The sequence below is a fragment of the Pelodiscus sinensis genome, chromosome 8, assembly GCF_049634645.1.
Source record: "Pelodiscus sinensis isolate JC-2024 chromosome 8, ASM4963464v1, whole genome shotgun sequence".
Taxonomy (NCBI): Eukaryota; Metazoa; Chordata; order Testudines; family Trionychidae; genus Pelodiscus; species Pelodiscus sinensis.
Genome location: NC_134718.1, coordinates 18,372,942 through 18,391,577, shown reverse-complemented (window position 1 = coordinate 18,391,577; position 18,636 = coordinate 18,372,942). Strand labels below are relative to the sequence as shown.

The following is an 18,636-nucleotide window of genomic DNA, read 5'->3' as shown; positions in this document are numbered from 1 at the left end:
ACCTAAAGTGTTTGAGGAGGTGATTCTTTGTTCTATTAATGTAATTTTCACAACTGTCCCACACCAGTTTATCCTGATCGTGTTACTGGAATCTATAGCTAAGCAGACTGAGGCTGTGTCTAGACTGCAGGCTTCTTTCGGAAGAAGCTTTTCCGGAAGAGATCTTCCAAAAAAACTTATTCCGAAAGAGAGCGTCCACACTGCCAAAGCGCATTGAAAAAGTGATCTGCTTTTTCGAAAGATAGCGTCCACACTGAATGAATGCTATCTTGCAGTTAAGCTGTGATTACTATGGACGGAGTGGCTACCAGAGCACCTGTGCTTTTTCCTCTCTTTTGAAAGAACTCCCTCTTTCCCGTCCACACAGACCTTTTTCCAAAAGAGCTCTTTCAGAAAAAGGCTTCCCCCTCATAGAAAGAGGTTTACCAATGTCAGAAAACCCTCTCTGTTCTTTCAACTTTTTTAAAAAAGAACGCGATTGCAGTGTGAACATAAGTGACTTTTTTTTTAAAAGTCCGTTTTTTCAAAAAGACCTCTGACGTGTAGACCTATCCTACCATGGGTTTTTCTATCCCTGCATTTCTAACATGCTCATCCCAAACATTAATGTGCATTGCTTTCTGTCCATCTCAGTAGCATATTGCTGCAGTTAGCGCTCTGTGGTCTTATTGTTTCAGAGTATACATAGGGTCAAAGGTGAGAAGTCAGTGAGATCACCTACTCACAACTCATTCTTACGACTAGATTCTGATACCATCGTTCAGTGATTACTATCTAACTCCTGAAGTGGTCCTAGTGAAATCTATCAGAGTTTCATGGAGTGTATAGTGCTACTCACTGTGAGTCAGCATATCAGAATCTAGTCCTTAAAGACAAAGGAGTAATCAAGTGATTAGTAAAAGCTACATGTCTCTTTGTGATTCCTGATTGTGTTCAGGGCTGGCCTTACCATGAGGCAAAATGAGGCGGCCACCTCAGGTGCCAGACTGTGGGGGGGCTCCACTAGGACCCAGAGAATTGAAACCTTTCAAAGTTTTGGCCCAAGTGAGGAGGAATGGAGGCATCATTTGAGCTCCCCACCTCAGGTGCCAAAATGTTGTGGGCCAGCCTTGATTGTGTTTACTCTTTTCTTTTAGGTGTGCCACGTGAATTTAGAAGGTCAGCCATTTTACTCCAAGAAGGATAAGCCACTGTGCAAGAAACATGCTCATGCCATCAATGTGTAAAAGAAAATCTGGAAGCCAGTGGCACTTGCTAGCTAACATGTCTCAGTGGGGGAAGCTATTGAACACTTCTTAAGTATCATTTTAATCACTTGGATATTTCCAGAACATACTTTTGCATGGTTCATACAGAAAGTTGAATGAAAACTCAACAGCAAATTAATCAAATATTACTGAGTCAATATTACTGCAAAAGTTAGAACGAAAATTAAAGAGATTAAAATAAATTTTTTAAATGTTTTTTGCAAAAAATAAGTAATCAGAATACTCAGATCAATCTTAGAGCTGAGAGCATACACTAATATTTAAAAGCAATTGAAGACTCATTCTTGGTATTTGTTACAAGAAAATATTAAGTGCCAAAATATTAATTGTAAAATAATTTATAGACTCATAGCTAATAATTTTGAAATTAAGATTAGTGGGTTAGGATTTCTTCACTAAAAAGGAAATGTGATTCTATTATGTATGTCATTGTGCTGCCTCAAAGCACCAATTTCTTGACTTTTGCACTTCCTATAAGCCAAGGGTTCGCTACCTTTTTCTTTCTGAGTCTCCCACCTGCCCAACATGCTACAAAAATGCCACAGTTCACGTGTACGAGAACTGTTTTTCTGCATATGAAAGTCAAAGCTGGCATTAGGGGTAGCAAGCTGGGCATTTGCTTGGGGTCCCGTTTCATAAGGAGCCCCACGAATCTAAGCTGCACAGGCTTCAGCATCAGCCCTGAGTGGTGGGACTTGGGGCAGTGAGGCTTTGGCTTTCTGCCCTGGGCCCTGCTTGGTGGACCTTCTGAAACCTGCTCATTCCCCCCTCCCCCTCCCCGAGGGCCTCACACCCCTGGCTGAGAACTGCTGCCATATGTTTTCCCAAACAATATGTATGTTTGTCTTGAATCCAAATAGAACTACAATGCTGAGGAGGCAATGTGTGACTCAAACTCTCCAACCAGGACTGAGACAGAAAGTTTTCATGTAAATCTTCAGTCAGTGCACATGCATTATTTCATTTTGCAATCAGAGTGGAAAAGGAAAACGGACTTACTCTAATTTGCTCTTACATGGAATGAGAGACCATGTTATGTTTCTTGTCAAAGCAGATTCATCTTTCCATTTGCCTTCGAAGGGAAAACATCTAGTTACCACTTGTTTAGTACTGCAGCCCCAGCCTCCATGTAACACAGCTAGGAAGGGTATGAGTGGAAAATAGCCTGGGAGTGTTCTCCACTCAATTGCAAATCTTGGGAAAGGGGCATCTTTACTTATATGAATGTAAGTGAAGACTAATAAAACACTTCATAGAGCAGCACCAAATTCCAATCACATGCTCTTATTATTGTGATTATCTTCTTTAAATGAAATACATCCCAACTGTGGTTGTGGTTGCTGCAGTAAGAAGATACATAAGCTCGTACACATAAGACCGGGTTAATATATCACCTGTTCTAACCATTTAAAATCATCTGACATGTTCTTGAAAGTATTTATAAGAGTGCATATATTGTTGTGAAAAGCAGCAATTATTTATGGCATTGGTGATAGCTTTGTATTTTAAAATTTTGTATGTGAGACAGTAGTTTATTGCTACTTAGCAGCGAAAAATAATAATACTTAAGGACAGAAAGTTCCATCACTCTTCAAGTTTTCAGCTATTTATTTTGAGTGAGCATTATGATTTTATGATGACTGACAGCATACAGTACTGACAATGTTAACTCAATATTTCTCAGGCTCCAGCTACGTAGTATGGGGCCCTATTTTGATCCTACCTACATCCCAGTGTATCTTGGATTTTTACACAGTCTAAATATAAAAGTGGATCATTTAGTGGCTGGGTTTTTTCGCTCATAAAATTCTACGGCCATTTTAGGAAACATGCCGTATTTTCTTAGATTAAATAATTAAGAAAATATCTGATAGGTGGTAGGAGGATCAAAATAAAAAGGCTTTTTGTTTTTAACACTCAAGTTTCATATTGTCTTTGCTAACTGCACTCATATATTCTGAAAAAGTAGTGCTTATGTTAAAATTGTGCTCAGCAGATCTGAGTTGTGTGACCTATATTTATGCTATAGAGAATCTTGTTTTCACAGATCTTAGTGTTGTCACAAGAATCAGATTTGTGTATAGATGAATTATTCGTAAACAGTTTTGCTAGCATATTAGGTTGCAAGTATTTTTTCTATAGTAGGTATGTCTTTTTCCACTTATTAACCAAGTTTTCAGTTAGTGGAAATGAGCATAACACCACTGACTATTCCAGTGAAGGATCTGGCTCCTTGCATTCATTGCAGGATAAGTTACAATCATTGCAAGGAAACACTCGTTTTCCATATGATTTCTGTTCTCTGGACAGTGATGCAGTGTTCTTCTATCCACCGGCATTGCTTTTCAAAAATGTCAAGACCTTTCAAGACTCTAGTGCCACTCAACAAGTAATAGTGTTTATCACTCTTCATTATTTATTGATAGAATCAGTATCTGGATATATGGTACACCATGGATAGAGAACATTGCAGCAGCTCTTTCTGGTGGCTTTTGTTTGTTACCTACTAGGAGGGGTTTATGTAGATGCTACAACAGCACAGCTGCACCTACACTGTTGTACTGCTGTAATATAGACACTTCAGTAATGAAAGGATTTCCATTGCTGTAGTAAATCCATCCTTGAGAGGTGGTAGCTAGATCAATGGAAGAACCTTGACCTAATATCACAGAGGGTGTAAGATTTTTCACAGCCCTGAGTGATATAGTGAGGTCAACTTAAATTTTAGGTAGATACCAGCCTAAGACGTATACAATACATTACCCACACTTGAAATCTATATTTACATGCTATTTTTGCACAACCCCTAACCAGAAGCTGGTGCATGCTAGTGTACTATTTTGAATCTCTTATGGGTAAAATGCTATGAATCACCTTAATGGTTCTGCAATGTAGAACGTGCTCGTAGGACAAATAAGATACACTTGCATAACTTAGATTAGGACCCTTACATTATACAGTGCTGCTGTTATTCTGCACAAAAGGTAATTTTCAGGTAGAATGATGTGTATTATTGTTTATGTCTTGTAACAATTACCTGGGTTAAGTCAAAAGATTTCCTAAGGTAAACTTTTCATTCTAATTCATATGTGCAATTTTGCCTAGAAGAGAAAAACACTGTACCTCTGAATAGCCAAATGATGAAACTATACAAGAATAAGGGTTTTTAATAAAAGGTTCTTTTGCAAATCCTATCTTCCATTTAATTAAAAACAGTCTTCAATCTCTATGCAACTGAAAGTTCCATAAATAAGCTTAAGACATTTAATGATTTTTCCCCTTTTCTGTTTAATTGCAGCACAGAAAATAAAACACTTCAAAAGAACTTTCACTGTAACTAGCTATTGAAAATTTCTTTCAGCTTAACAAATTGTTAGTTTTTTCTTCATAAGATCACAAAAAAATTCAACCAAAATAAGAAAAAAAATTTAAGTTTGGTCCTTCAGTGGTCAGTAACATAAGTGAAATGTTTTTATTTAATGTTATGTCTTTTTATATTTAATAATGTGAATGTTTACAGCACTAAACACACGTATTAGTGTCTATTGCTGGGCAGCGTAATGTTTATTTGCAATACTTGTCTCCTGGTGGTAGACATTAATTCGTTTAGTATTTATAGATGGTTACATTTGCAATTGAGTGATTTAATGCCTGCAGTGATCATGTTAGCAGCCTGGCCTTTGTAATGTACTAAAATGTTGACTTTGCACCATAAGTGCCCTAGGTTTTAGGGGGTTTTGAAGTCTAGTAGTTAGTTCAGAAACAGATTGTAGTGTGGTTTTTGAGGTGAGAGTGAACATATCTTGCATGGGTTATCTGTGCCAATATACTAGCGATAAAAGAGATGTGCAAATACATTTAGAGATTTATGTTTTGGATATATTTATTAATGTGGTTTTTCAGCAGTTGACTGCTTTCAGCCAAGAAATGCTAGTTAGGAGACATAAGCAAATGTATATTCTCTAGATCAGGTCTTTAAATTAAAATTAAATGCAATGGTTCTGGCTTCCTTTGCTGTATAGCAACACTGAACATGTGGTTAAGTAAACTGTACTTTGAAAATATGTAGTTCCTAGAAGCTGTAACTGGGCAAGACTCGTACATTTAGGGTACATCTACACAGCAGCATTATTTTGGAATAACATCCGTTATTCCGAAATAGCATGCGAGCATCTACACAGCTAGCCCATTATTTCAAAATAATTTGGAAATAATGGGCGGCTTATTTCGGCATTAATAAACCTCATTCCATGAGGAATAACACGGCTTCCGAAATGGCTTTTTTGGAATAGCAGTAGAGTGGATGCTTCACTGCTGCTATTTCGAAATAGCTCCTCCCACAGGCCATTCAAAGTAATTACTCCCCCGTGCCTCCTGGAGCTGTAAATCGAAGTAGCACGTCCACATTAGGGGAGCCTGCCTCAAACTAATTTACAGACTCCCCTGGAGTAAAGACATGCTATTTTAAAATAAGCTATTTTGAAGTATTTCTTCTGGAATAGCTTATTCCAAAATAATCGTGCAGTGTAGATGTAGCCTTACAGGCCTTATTGTATCAACAGTTATTACTTAAAATAGCCTGACATGCAAGAGGCAAATGTTGTCTTTAGTTACAAAGGTCTGATTTGATTTATACTGGTGTAATTGAGAGCAAAGTTTAGCCCCAACTGGTCAGGTTTTTATTCTTTTTCTTTTCTAACAAAAATGTTTTTAAGAATATTCAAAAATGAGCTAACCCATCTGATTTAACCCTGCTGCCATAAGAGTCTGGCAAATAAGAAATAAATCTTTAGGTAATATTGTGGCTTATTAAAATAAGGCTTTTTGAACATTATTAGACATTTCCCTAAAAATTCAGTTTTAAAAAGACATAGTTCTAGGTAATCATTAAAACACATATATTAAACAGTAAAGGGACAGACCACTTTAAATGGCACTTGCATGCCTGGAAGTGAATCTCCATACACTTTCATTTTATTTTACTGCTATATCTGTTTACAGTGTATATGTGGAAAAATTATAGCTAGTTAAACAGAGATTAAAAGTTATTGGGAAAATGAGTCAGTAAGAATGAGCAGAAGTTAAACAATTTACCTTAATATCTTAATCGCTGTCTAATTATTTCTGTCTTGACCGTTTACCCTTTGCATTAAGAGGTTCTGAATGGAAGAGAAATTGTGCCATGTCTGTTCTAAGATGGTCTATTGTTTCAAGGCTGGTGAGTTGTCTTTGTAAATCACAAATCTTTAACTCAACCAGAGTCTAAGGAACAAAAAGGAGCTGTAAAAAAGTGCTCTCAGCCACCCTTGTATACACAATGAAATGCTTTGTCATCCTGGCCAGATTAGAGAGCTCTGGCTAAGATTGAGATTAGAGAAGAAATCCCCTGCTTTAAACCTATAAAGCATGTCTTTAATTAAATGTCTATAAAGGTGATGTCCTCACTTCTCTGAGGAAGGACTGAAGAAGACACTAGATAAACTGTCAAACTAGTTGCATTACAGACTAAATTGTGAAGAATTCTAACATTTCCCCCAACTTTTTGTAGTAATAAATATCACAAATAGAGTTCAATCCTTAAAACCTTCTGGCTATTTTGTTGACAGAGGAATTCCTCATCCTTCTCCAGAATGGGTTCAATTCCGTAAAAGGTCCAACGAGCTGGAAGGACACCTGCACAAGATGGTATTCTGTTTATAGTGCTATAGTAAGGCCGGAGCTCTGTTGTCAGTCCATACTTCACAACTTTCCTCTGATGGGGTTTCCTGATGTGTTGCCTAACTGGCATTTGTCTGAACCCAAGGAAAGCACACCATAAAGATTGACTGCTCCCCAACTGTGCATTATATGAACCACATGGCCCTGGAGGCTCTGAACTGGTGGTACCTCCATGGTGTGTGGGACCAGGGAAGCATGTAGGAAAGACTCTATACCCCTATGCCCTTTTGGGGTCTTCTCTTGCACATGTTGCTTTCCTCTATGCTGTGTTGCAGAGGAAAGAATCTGGCTCTCAGTCCTTCCTCTGACAAAACTTCTCTAAAGTAATTTTGCCCAAATAATAACTTTCAGATTGGCCCACAGACTTTAGGTTGTAATGACAACTAGAAATAAAAAATGCCTTCATAAGAGAAAAGATTCTTCCAAATTTCCATGGATTTTAACTTTCAGGAAGAGGTTGATTCATTTGCAGAATAAAGAATAATTATTAATTTGAAATTAAATAAATAAATTCTACCTGAAATAGTAAATAATTCTACCTTATTTTCCCCCACCAAGAAAAGCATTTTCTAGTTTAACTAACTCCATCATAAGCCTAAATTGCTGGGACATTTTAAGTACCTGGAGTGCCTTCAGGAGCAGAGCCCTTAGCCAGGGGTGAGGAACCTCAGGCCCAGGGGCTGAACGCAGCCATCAAATTGTCTGGATCCGGGCCCTGAGGATCAGTGCCCTCTCCCCGCATTGGGAAGCCTGCTTTGGTGCTCCAGCTTCCCGCTGCCCTACCGTGGGGCTGGAGCACACAAAATCTAGTAGGCTGGGCCCCTAGGCTCTAGTGTGCGAGAGGAATGTAGGGAAGTGACTGCTTCTCAGTCAGTCAATAAGAGTTTGGGGGTTTTTTTGCTACTCACTTGTGTGTGGTCCACAACTGATTTTTTTCTGTGGGTCTGTAGCCCCCGACCCAAAAAAACGTTCCCCAGCCCTGCCCTTAGCTTTCAGTGGTTTCTGTTCACTGATCCGAATCAATGGGAGTGGCAGGAAGTAGCAGCTAGCATGTCCCTTGGTCTGCACTACCTTCCGTAGGTCGCATTGTCTGGGAACAGTGAACAACAGGCTATTGGAGCTGAGAGGCTATGTGCCTGCAGACACCTCAGGTAATCAAAACATCCCAACATTCCAGTGGTTTACGCAGACAAGCTGAGATGAGATATTTGCAAACTGCTGATACAGAGTCGGCTTATGAACTGGTCATTGTGATTTTTTACATTTTTTTTAACTTGGGAGGTTGGCTTACGGATGAAAGGGCTTATGATTGAGTATATAGGTACTTAAAGTTCACTCACCTTCAAAATGCAAATTTTCGATTAATGAAAAAGTAAATGAAAAAAAGATTCCATATTTTCTAAGTGCCATGCTTTTATGGAAGCCACTGAAAAACAAGCAATTAAATTAGTGTAGCTAAACGGATTTTTTTAAAGAAGTTAGAGGTAGACAGGAGGGATGGTTCATAGAAGAAGGTATGTGGAATAAAATGGCTGTTATAAGAAGTCCATGCAATTGACTGTCTTTTTGAAAGTTTTTGGTTGTTGCTGTGTATTAAAGAGCTTATGCTGGATATTCAAGACTGAGGAAAACACACAAATTACAATATCTGTTCCTGCCAAGACAGTTGAAAAAATTACAGTTCAGAAAAGAGTGGGTATATAAAGGGGAAAAGGTTATTTGGTGGATTTCAACAATATTATTGTCTGAACATGTTAATTGGAAAATAATAGTATTTATGATGAAGATTAATTTAATGAAATCTTAAAGGATATTCTCTAATGTAAGTGTGCATGTACATATACTTGTAAAGTATGTGTATTACTGGAGAAATATTCAGAACTAAGCCATGGGTTCCTTATGTGCAAAATTTGAGCATGCATTTTTGCACTCAGAATTACATGTGCAAACCTTGAGCATATAAAACTTTAATACCCCCCCCACCCCGTTTTTATGAATATTCAGGTAGATAGAGATTTGTGGTTTATGATAAACTGATCTTATCTACATTTGTGGCTGCAACATAATTGTAGAAGCAAAAGGTATACTTTTAAAATATTGGCTCTGTGAAACAATTCACAGACTAGAAAAAATAGTTTTGTCCTAACTGACAGGGTAAAAAGTCTCAGGGGGAGATGTGTTAATCTGTAACTTTAAAAAACGAGAAGCCCTGTGGTACCCTAAGGCATGTCTACACTAGGAAATTATTTTGAAATAACTTATTTTGAAGTAACTATTTCAAAATAAGCATTATTCCATGTGTAAAGCAGGCGCTATTATTTCAAAATAACCAGACCCTTATTTCAAAATAACAGGCTTGATAGTGTGGATGCGCCGCCTGTAATTTCAAAATAAGGGGAGTTATTTTGAAATAACTCCCTAGAGTAGGCCAGGGCTTAGAGACTAACAAAAATATGTAAGATATAGCACTAAAACCAAATATTTTAAAAGTTCCCTCATTTATCTGCCAGCACCTGAGTTCAGGTTTTGCTTGCAAACACTAATACCATCAGAGGTACCTATTGCAAAACTACAAATTAAGGTTCCTACCCTTTAAATTTGATACTATTAGCTCTTTCAAGAGATGCACAAAACTCCGAACCAAAAGTCTTGGCTAGTTAAAACAGACAATTAAGCTCCATTCAGCTACTCTGATGACTACTGCTCAGTATAAGGGCAGAAAAATAACACTATTCCTGATTTTGGAATTTAAACAGATATAGTATCTCTTAGATTAATAAAATCAGTTTATTTTCATTAGACAATACTGTTGTCTAATGATGCAACACATAAAGGGGCAAAGAGTATACACAGTGAGGTTCATATTATGACAAATGAGTGCCAGTGTTCCAAAGAAACACTGCCTCTTAGGCCAGTTTTACACTATGAACTATGGTAAGTTCAAGGAACTTAAAAGTGAGCACCTGAGGCTATGGACAAATCAAATAGAACAAATACAAGAAATTAAAAAAGCAAAAGAAAATAGCTTTTTGAGACGATAGCTATTCTTTTTGGCCTTTCTTTTCTCATCATAGGGATAATTCACTGTAAATGAATTAATGGTGAAAAGTTCAGTAAAAGCCTTTAGTAAGGAAACAGGAGCAGTGTATCAGGATATCCTTTTTCCGCACCAGAGTACCCAATACTTTCAATTTTATATACAGCGGAAGTAATTAATTGTAACAGAAAGAAGCACAGCTGTGTTTCCTGATGGCCATGGACGCAACAGCCACTATTGTTTAAGGCTGAGAAAGTGTGTTAAAAAGTGTTCAACTGCCTTGAGATTTTTTGTTGTCCTATGAATTTAATTTCTAGTCTAAGCTTTTGAATGTTATGGAATGTTAATACTATTTGCCTAAGGCCAAATTCTGCATCCCTTATTCAGACAAAACTACTTTGAACTTCACTAGGAGTTGTACCTCATTAAGGATTAAAATCTAATCCAGAGGTGCTGAGAACCTGTCTACACTAGGTAAAAGCAATGGAATTTAGAAATACTTCCCATAGGTCAGGATATAGTCCCAAATAAGGAATGCAAGATTGTCTCTTTGTTTTGTGGCTTTTAAACTTATTCAAATTTCATTTCCAAATGTGTGCAGGTACATGTGTTCGATTGAAAGCCTGAGAGAATATTTCTTTACCTTCAATATTTTCTTATTATGCATTTTGAATACACAACATGACCATTGATTGTATTTCTCCTAAAAACTACTTGGCTGACCACAAGCAGTCACTTGGTTTTTTTTAAATGCAGTTGAGCTGTACCATTGTAATATTATAGAATGCATGTTATAGAATGCCTGACTGTACATGATTTCCCAGCGCTAGAGAAGACGATTTGTGAAGAACTGTAAATCTCTTGGAATATACAAAGGATTTCCATGCACTGTCTACTGTACTTCTACATGCATGAACAAAAAGATCACTTAGGTGCATCTATAACTGTAGTAATACATTTGTGGTTAAGGATATGTTGACAATGACACAGATAAAATAAAATTGAAGTGTGATTCATTACAAATTATGTGCTTCATCTGTACAGGACTCTGATCTGTTTCTTTCCAACAAGCATGCGACAAATTGCACACATCACGTTTACATCATTTCAATCTAGTGAGCCTCTATCTTCTGACATCTTTCTACACCAGGGTAGCTCACCTATTACTCCCATGGTTGTTAGCAAGTGGTTACCCAGAACTAGAGTTTTACAAAGTTTTACTGCGAGAGCAGATGAGGACAAAGGTATTTTAAGCATATACATCATGCTGAGAGTCCACAACTTTTGTAACAACGCTGAAAATTTTTTGTCCCTTGCACTGTAGAAATTAAAACATTTTTAACGCTGGTTCAGAGAGACTTGATACTGACAAACACAATAGGCCACAAGTGAGGCCACAATAGGCTTACTTGGTGTAAAAGAAGAATGAAGGTTTACTACTGGCAGCAACAGTAAATGAGGCATTTATTTGGTTGAAGGCCTCAGTCCTGGTCTACACTAGAGAGTTATTTCAAAATAACTCCCCTTATTTTGAAATAACAAGCGGCGTGCCCACACGACCAAGCCCATTTTTTTTTCAAAGTAAGGGCTGGTTACTTCGAAATAATAACTCCTGTTTTCCACGAGGAATAACGCTTATTTCAAAATAGCTATTTTGATATACAGACCATCCGCATTCTAAATCCAAGATATATTCCAAAAAACTTGGTCTTAGAGTGAAACAACTTAAAGCAGGTAATTTTTTTTTCCCCACAGCTGACTTCCATTTGCACAAATTGGTGAGTTCAGTGGCAAAGAGTTTATTCTTCCTTTAGTTCATACAAAGAATCCACAACAATGCAAGTGCATTTTATTACTGGGGAGAGATCATACAACTAATTTTGTGAATCTGAAACTAACAACAGTTAATAACAGATTAATACTTGAGTGAAGCCTTAGTATCAGCTGTGTTCAAAAATGTTTTTTCTTACCTATAAGTCATTTGATGTATGACGTACGTGGTGGTAGAGAACAGAGCCAAACAGGGCCAGATGGTGGCAGGAAGGCATATCCCCTAGCATGGAGCTACACTCACTAAGGGTATTCTACACAGCTAAAGTTGAGTTCAGCTATGTCAATTGTGTAGCTAAAGTTGAAATAACTTAATTCGGCTTTTGGTGCTGTCTACACAGCAGGAAGTTGAAGGAAGAACACTCTTCCTTTGACTTCCCTTACTCCTCGTGAAATGAGGGTTACTATGAGTCTGAGTGAGAAGTCTTCCAGCTCGACATTATTTTGATATAAAGACTTGTAGTATAAACATGCACTGTGTTATTACAGAATAACGTCAGTTATTCCAAAATAACACCGCTGTGTAGATGTATCCTAACGGATAGTAATGGGAGATTTTCTGCTACAGGAGGAGGCCAAATGCTCCCACTACTCTTTTCTTTTGTGGGATGCAGCTAATACCACTATATGGCCAGCAAGCTCTGTTAGTGCATATCTGGGTAAAATGCCATGCTTTTGTTTCCTTCCCGTCCCCTTGAGGAAACATTTGCCAATTCCACAGTAATGGAGAGGGAGTAGTTTCTCCATTCTTCTTGTCTTTTAGGCATGGGTCAGGAAGGTTCTGGTCCACAAAAACTAACATACGGGTGAAGTACACATAAAGTCACCTAAGAACTAAGGCATGCAAAGGTACCCTTTTTCATCCTTCCTAAGCTAAATATACCATGTTGTTATTACTCTTGACATGTTTGCTCCTAACCTTCTCTACCTGTGTTGCATTTCTAGTCCCACTACAGACTTGTCTTGAAAGAACCTTGGCCAGTGCTGATAGCGTTTCAGTGATTTCTTACTATATAGATAAGCTTGCTTTTTTATTAGTCATGTTTCAAGAGCAGTAACCTTTGAAAAGCACCTTTACACTTGAATTTCATTCTAGTTTCTTGAATTAATTATACTTCTCCCATAACAATATTTAATCTAATCATTGGTGTTGTAGTGCAATTAATTTATAAATGAGACAGTATGCTTTGAAATAAAATAATACAGGAAAGAAAGATTACTAGCCAGGACCAATTTAAATGTCATTTTTGAGGTAGAATAAAGCCTGAGTGGGATAATATTAAGCTAGACTATGGCGGTGTTTCTGAAACTGTACCGTGGAAACACTTTCAGAAATGCTTTAATTGGCTGCCCTGGTTTGTTTATGTACTGGTGCCCTGGCCACAGAACCTCGCGGCTCCCTTTGGCTCCGTTTCGTTCTTTGCAGCCAAGGGGAGCCGCGGAAGCGGTGGCCTGGCCTATGCCGCAGTACACTTTCAGAAACACTGGTCTATGGGGTATTTATTTTAGTTAAAAGATGTTTGCAATGCTGAAGATCAAATAAAATCAAAGTAATAAAATTCTGTTTCAGCTGTACAGGACTCTGATCTTTTTCACTTCAAGCATGAACAAAATTGACACTTAAAAATTTACATCTCTTTGGGATACTAAATCTTCATATTCTTAAACCTTTCTATGCTAGATAAGTTACCAGCTTACTGTGCTTGTTGGCAACAATCACCCTGAACCAGTTTCAAAGTGGCTGGAGTATGTATCAAACTGTATATTCTGGCAGTATGAAGAAGGCTATACAAATATATTCTGATAAAACAATTGACATGTCTCAATATATATTTCTCTTTCTTGAAGATCTTTTCATAGTTAAGATTTTCATGGTCCAAAGCGATTCTAAGAACTAACAAAAAATCCCTGGAGAGGAAATGACAGGCACCTGGATGTGTATCTACTCTAAATTTATTGAAAAACTGAACATTCAGCTCCCTTAATCGCGTCAGTGTAGCTGTCCATTGAAGTTGGCCCAACTATATTTCAACAGAGGTTCTCACATCCCTTAAGGACCACGTGTAGGGTGCCCATATGTTTCTGCTTTGGGAGCCTGCCTCAGTGAGCAGTATCTGAGCCATCTATCCAGAGAGCAGGTATGATATGGGCACTAGCAATGCAAACTTCATTCACAATACAACACATGCCTGGGTCCTGACCAGGAGAGACTCTTTTAATGGATGACTATTCCAATGACCGCCCTAAAAGATACAATTTGTGTGGTGTATAAATCTGCCCATCAAGAACTGGATGAAAACCAGATATACATTTCACATGCAGCATCAAACGTGTTCAATGTTAGCAGCTTTTGGTCGTTAGGAACCTATATAGGATTTAATCATTAACCCATTAATGGAAGGCTCAGTACTGTATCACATTATCTTGTAAGATTATTTTAAAGAAGTATTGTTAAACGTGCTCCCTTAAAATTGGATTTAGCAGTTTTGCTTTGGGTCATGAGTATGGATTCCTCTCTATGGTCCGTTTTGTTCTGAGCAGATAGGTAGAGTGGAAGAACAGTATGCCTACTTCAGTGATTTCTGGGTTTCTCTGCATTCTACACTACCCAGTGTAGAAGCTGTGATTTTGCCTGTTCTGTAAGTTGCTATCATTTTGGATGCTGTATTTTTTTTCTGGCACAGGGAAAAAAAGCAAAGATGTTTCTGAAAACCGAATTAAACAAAATTTCGTGTTTCTAATGAGCTTATTTAGTCACCCTTGCACATTTTTAAAAGTGCCCATTTCATTGTGTTCCTGTGAAAAAAAGACTGCAAAGGCAATAGGTTTGAAATGATACCCTCTTCTTTGCTTTCTAGACCACGTCAACATAATACAAGAACTCACTATACCTCTATGATTCAATCCGGGTTTAAAATATACATGAACTGTATTGCAAAGCCTGCACTATTATTTCAGATCCACAGCTAGTAAGTTTCAAGCTGGAGTGCAGAAGATATGTAAATTCTAATACCAAAAAAATGAAACAGCTAGACAGTGAACACCTCCCCCTGCATGCCAGTGTTTCCCACAAAGAGTTTGTGTGCGGCCATCTGCCGCCCATAAGTGTTTTCACCACACTTTCCAATCAGTTGCTTGCTGGAAAGAGTTTGTCTAGGGAGGCATTCATCTTGCCAGCAGCAAATGTTCTGTCCTAAGAAGCACTCTGTTCAGTTGCAAAGTGAAACTGAATAGGTCGGGGCAATATTAGTTTTCCACTGCAGTAGACTATGCATATAAAGCTTTTGACATAAACCGAAACTAAATACTCCTAATCACCTTTCCTCTGCAGCATTAAGGTGCAAATCCTCTCCCTTCTCTGCATGTGCACAACGCTGTGCTCATAGTGGACATGGTGTAGTTCTGGAGTGTGAGGCATAGGATGCTTGGAATCCAGGGGTGCAGTGTGCCTCTACACGTACCATGTGCAACAACATCAAGGCTCCTTCTGAGCTGCTCTACCAAGGGCTGGGAAGCACAGACCGAAGACAAACAGCACCTTGCTAATAATAAGGAAGCTGAGAAACGGGATGCAAAGGATGGCCTTTGGCAGGTTCATCAGTAAGCAAAGCATCTCACTGAAGAGGTGAAAGGGAGGAAAGTTACAATCTCAGTTGGCTTAGTTATTTGGAGAATTATCTAGGCAGCAATAAAAGTTGTTCTCTTCATCCTGTACATGAGGGCTGTGTCTACACTAGCGCAATCTCGCGCAAAAGCGGCCACTCTTGCGTAAAAACTTGCTGCCTGTCTACACTGGCCGCGTGTTCTTGCACAAGTAAACTGACGTTCTAAAGTATAAAATCAGGGCTTCTTGAGCCAGAACTCTGACGCTCCCGCTCAGGAATAAGCCTTCTTGCACAAGAGCTCTTCCAGAAGAGGCCAGTGTAGACAGGCAACATGAATTTCTTGCGCAAGAAAGCCCTATGGTTAAAATGGCCATCAGAGCTTTCTTGCGCAAGAGAGTATCTACACTGGCATGGATGCTCTTGCGCAAAAGCACATCTCTTGTGCAAAAGCACATGCCAGCGTAGACGCTCTCTTCTGGAAGAGTTTTTGCACAAGAACTCTTCCGCAAAAGAGTTTTTGTGTGAGAATGCGCCAGTAGGTGTAGCCAAAGATTATAATCATATCCTGCTATTTATCTTGTAACCTTTCAAAAATTCAAATTTCCCTTTGCCCACAGCTAAAACTCTTGCCTGGGTTCCCGTAGTCTCCCATCTTGCTACTATAACCACCTCTTCTGTCTACGCCAACATACATGGTTGCTCCCGAGACCTTTTGAATCCATCTAAAGCACAATTCCTAATATAACATTCAGAGCTCCACCCCCTCCTCTCTGAAATCTTCCATTGACTCCATTTTCTGCTGCATTAACTCCAAGCTAATTGTCCTCACCTTCAGAGGGAAGCCAGACACTGGCCAGCCTTTCTAGTGCTGCTCTCACCTCCCGACACATCACTCCGATGACATGTAACTGGGAGTGAGGGAGGTTGTGGTGGCAGGTGTTTGGGGCACCACACAGGGTATTTGTGAGGGAAGGCTTGGTATGTCCAGGCTCGCCTCTTGTCTGGATCTGGGGCCATTTGTGCTGCTGGTTGAGGAAGTGGAAACACCCAGAATCTTGTCCCTTTATGTAAAGCAGAGGTGGGCAATAATTTTTTATGGGGGGCCACTCCAAGAATTTGGTACGTGTTCGAGGGCTGCACTTTTCTGGGACTGGGGTGTGGGATCTGGGAGGGAGTTTGGGTGAAGGAGGGGATTGTGACCTCAGGCAGCAGACTGGGGTGCAGGGTTTGGGATTGGGTGTGACCTGGGGTAGAAGTGCAGGAGTTTGGGTCAGGACCTGGGATAGGGGATTGGGGTGCAGGATCTGGGAGGGGTATGGATGCAGGAGATGAATCTGGCCAGGGGGAGGGATGTAGGAGGAGGGAGTGCAGGGTATAGGAGGAGATTGTAACCTGGGGCAGGAGTGCAGGGAGTGGGGGTGTGTGTGTGTGCGTGCGCATGCGTGCAAGGATTTGGGTTGTGACCAGGGACAGCAGATTGGGGAGCAAGGTCTGGGAAGGGGTTGTGACCTGAGGAGGGATGGGGAGTGCAGAAAGCTTGGGTTACATGGGGTAGGGATGTAGGAGGGAGGCAGAGGGTTGGGGGATGGAGAAACTGTGGTGCCAGAGGCAGGTTCTGGCTGGGGAACCGTACGTACATCAGTGACTCCCAAGCAAGCAGCCCAGCAGCAAGTTCCTTAGCCAGGGGCCCTGCCTTCCACACTCTTGTATGTGCTTAGAGCACCTGCAGGGGCTATGTTTGCTGCTGTGAACCCTATGAGCCCAGGGGATGAGGGTGGAGGGGCACTTCACTTGCTGCCTGTCTTGCCAACAGGAAGTTGCTATTGGCCAGAAACCAGAAAATGGGCAACACTGGGGGCAGAGGCAGTGTGAGAAACCCAAGTGAACCACCAGTAGAAACACATGGGCTGTGTCTAGACTGGCAAGTTTTTCCGCAAAATCAGCTGCTTTTGTGGAAAAACTTGCCAGCTGTCTACACTGGTCGCTTGAATTTCCGCAAGAACACTGACTTCCTACTGTAAGAAATCAGTGCTTCTTGCGGAAATGCTATGCTGCTCCCGTTCGGGCAAAAGCCCTCTTGCGCAAATCATTTGTGCAAGAGGGTCAGTGTAGACAGCACAGTACAAAAAAAAGCACAAAAAAGCCCCGATGACTAAAATGGCGATCGGGGCTTTTTTGCGCAAAAGCGAGTCTAGACTGGCACAGACGCTTTTCCGCAAAAGCACTTTTGCGGAAAAGCGTCTGTGCCAATCTAGATGCTCTTTTCCACAAATGCTTTTAACTGAAAAGTTTTCCGTTAAAAGCATTTGCGGAAAATTATGCCAGTCTAAACGTAGCCATATTGCCAGCTATGGGCACTCTGCTAATCAGCTGGGCAGCGTTTGAATCTCTCCTGGGTGGCTGCCCAAGTGCATAGATTCCCGGAACACTGGTGGTGGTCTCCAAGCATTAGGGGTGGGTGGGGTGGAGTGGGGGGAGATCTCCTAGCATTCAGGTTTGGGCAGGGAGTTGATCTCCAAGAAATGGGAAAGGGGGTGTATGATCTCCCAGCACTGGCGAGGGAGGGTTGGTGGTCTCCCAGAACCAGGGAGGGGGTGTGTGTGATCTCCCAGCACTGGGGTTTGGGTGGTGGTGATCTCCAAGCACTGGGGTTTGGGTGGTGGTGATCTCCAAGCATTGGGGAGGGGGGATTGGTGATCTCCCAGCGCTGGGGTTTGGGTGGTGGTGATCTCCAAGCACTGGGGTTTGGGTGGTGGTGATCTCCAAGCATTGGGGAGGGGGGATTGGTGATCTCCAAGCACTGGGGTTTGGGTGGTGGTGATCTCTAAGCACTGGGGAGGGGGGATTGGTGATCTCCCAGCGCTGGGGTTTGGGGGGGGGGGAGTTGATCTCCCGGTGCTAGGGTTCGAGGGGGCACTGGTGAGGGGGTGTGTGTGATCTCCCAGCACTGGGGTTTGGCGGAGAGTTGGCGATCGCCCAGCACTGGGGGAGAGGTGGGTGCCCAGCACTGGGGGGGGGGGGGGGGTAGATCTCCGAACGCTCGGCTCGCGCTGGGGGTAGGAGCTGGCGGGCTCCCAGAGCTTGGGGGAGGGGCGCGGGCGCTCTCGCAGCGCTCGCGTGTCAGGGGGCGGGCAGGCAGGCTTCGGCAATCTCCGCCGCCGCTCGGATGCCGTCGGAG

At 40.7% G+C, this 18,636-nt stretch overlaps 1 protein-coding gene across 1 annotated transcript in view; it reads left to right on the top strand.

Annotated features, from left to right (window-relative positions):
- LDB3 (LIM domain binding 3) overlaps nucleotides 1-11,049 on the top strand; it is a 229,399-nt gene extending 218,350 nt beyond the window's left edge. The window contains exon 19 of the mRNA XM_075934832.1: nucleotides 1,137-11,049. Within this exon, the coding sequence (XP_075790947.1) occupies nucleotides 1,137-1,226 (90 nt within the window). The 3' untranslated portion in view covers nucleotides 1,227-11,049. The remainder of the gene's footprint in view (nucleotides 1-1,136) is intronic.
- Nucleotides 11,050-18,636: the final 7,587 nt, after the last annotated feature.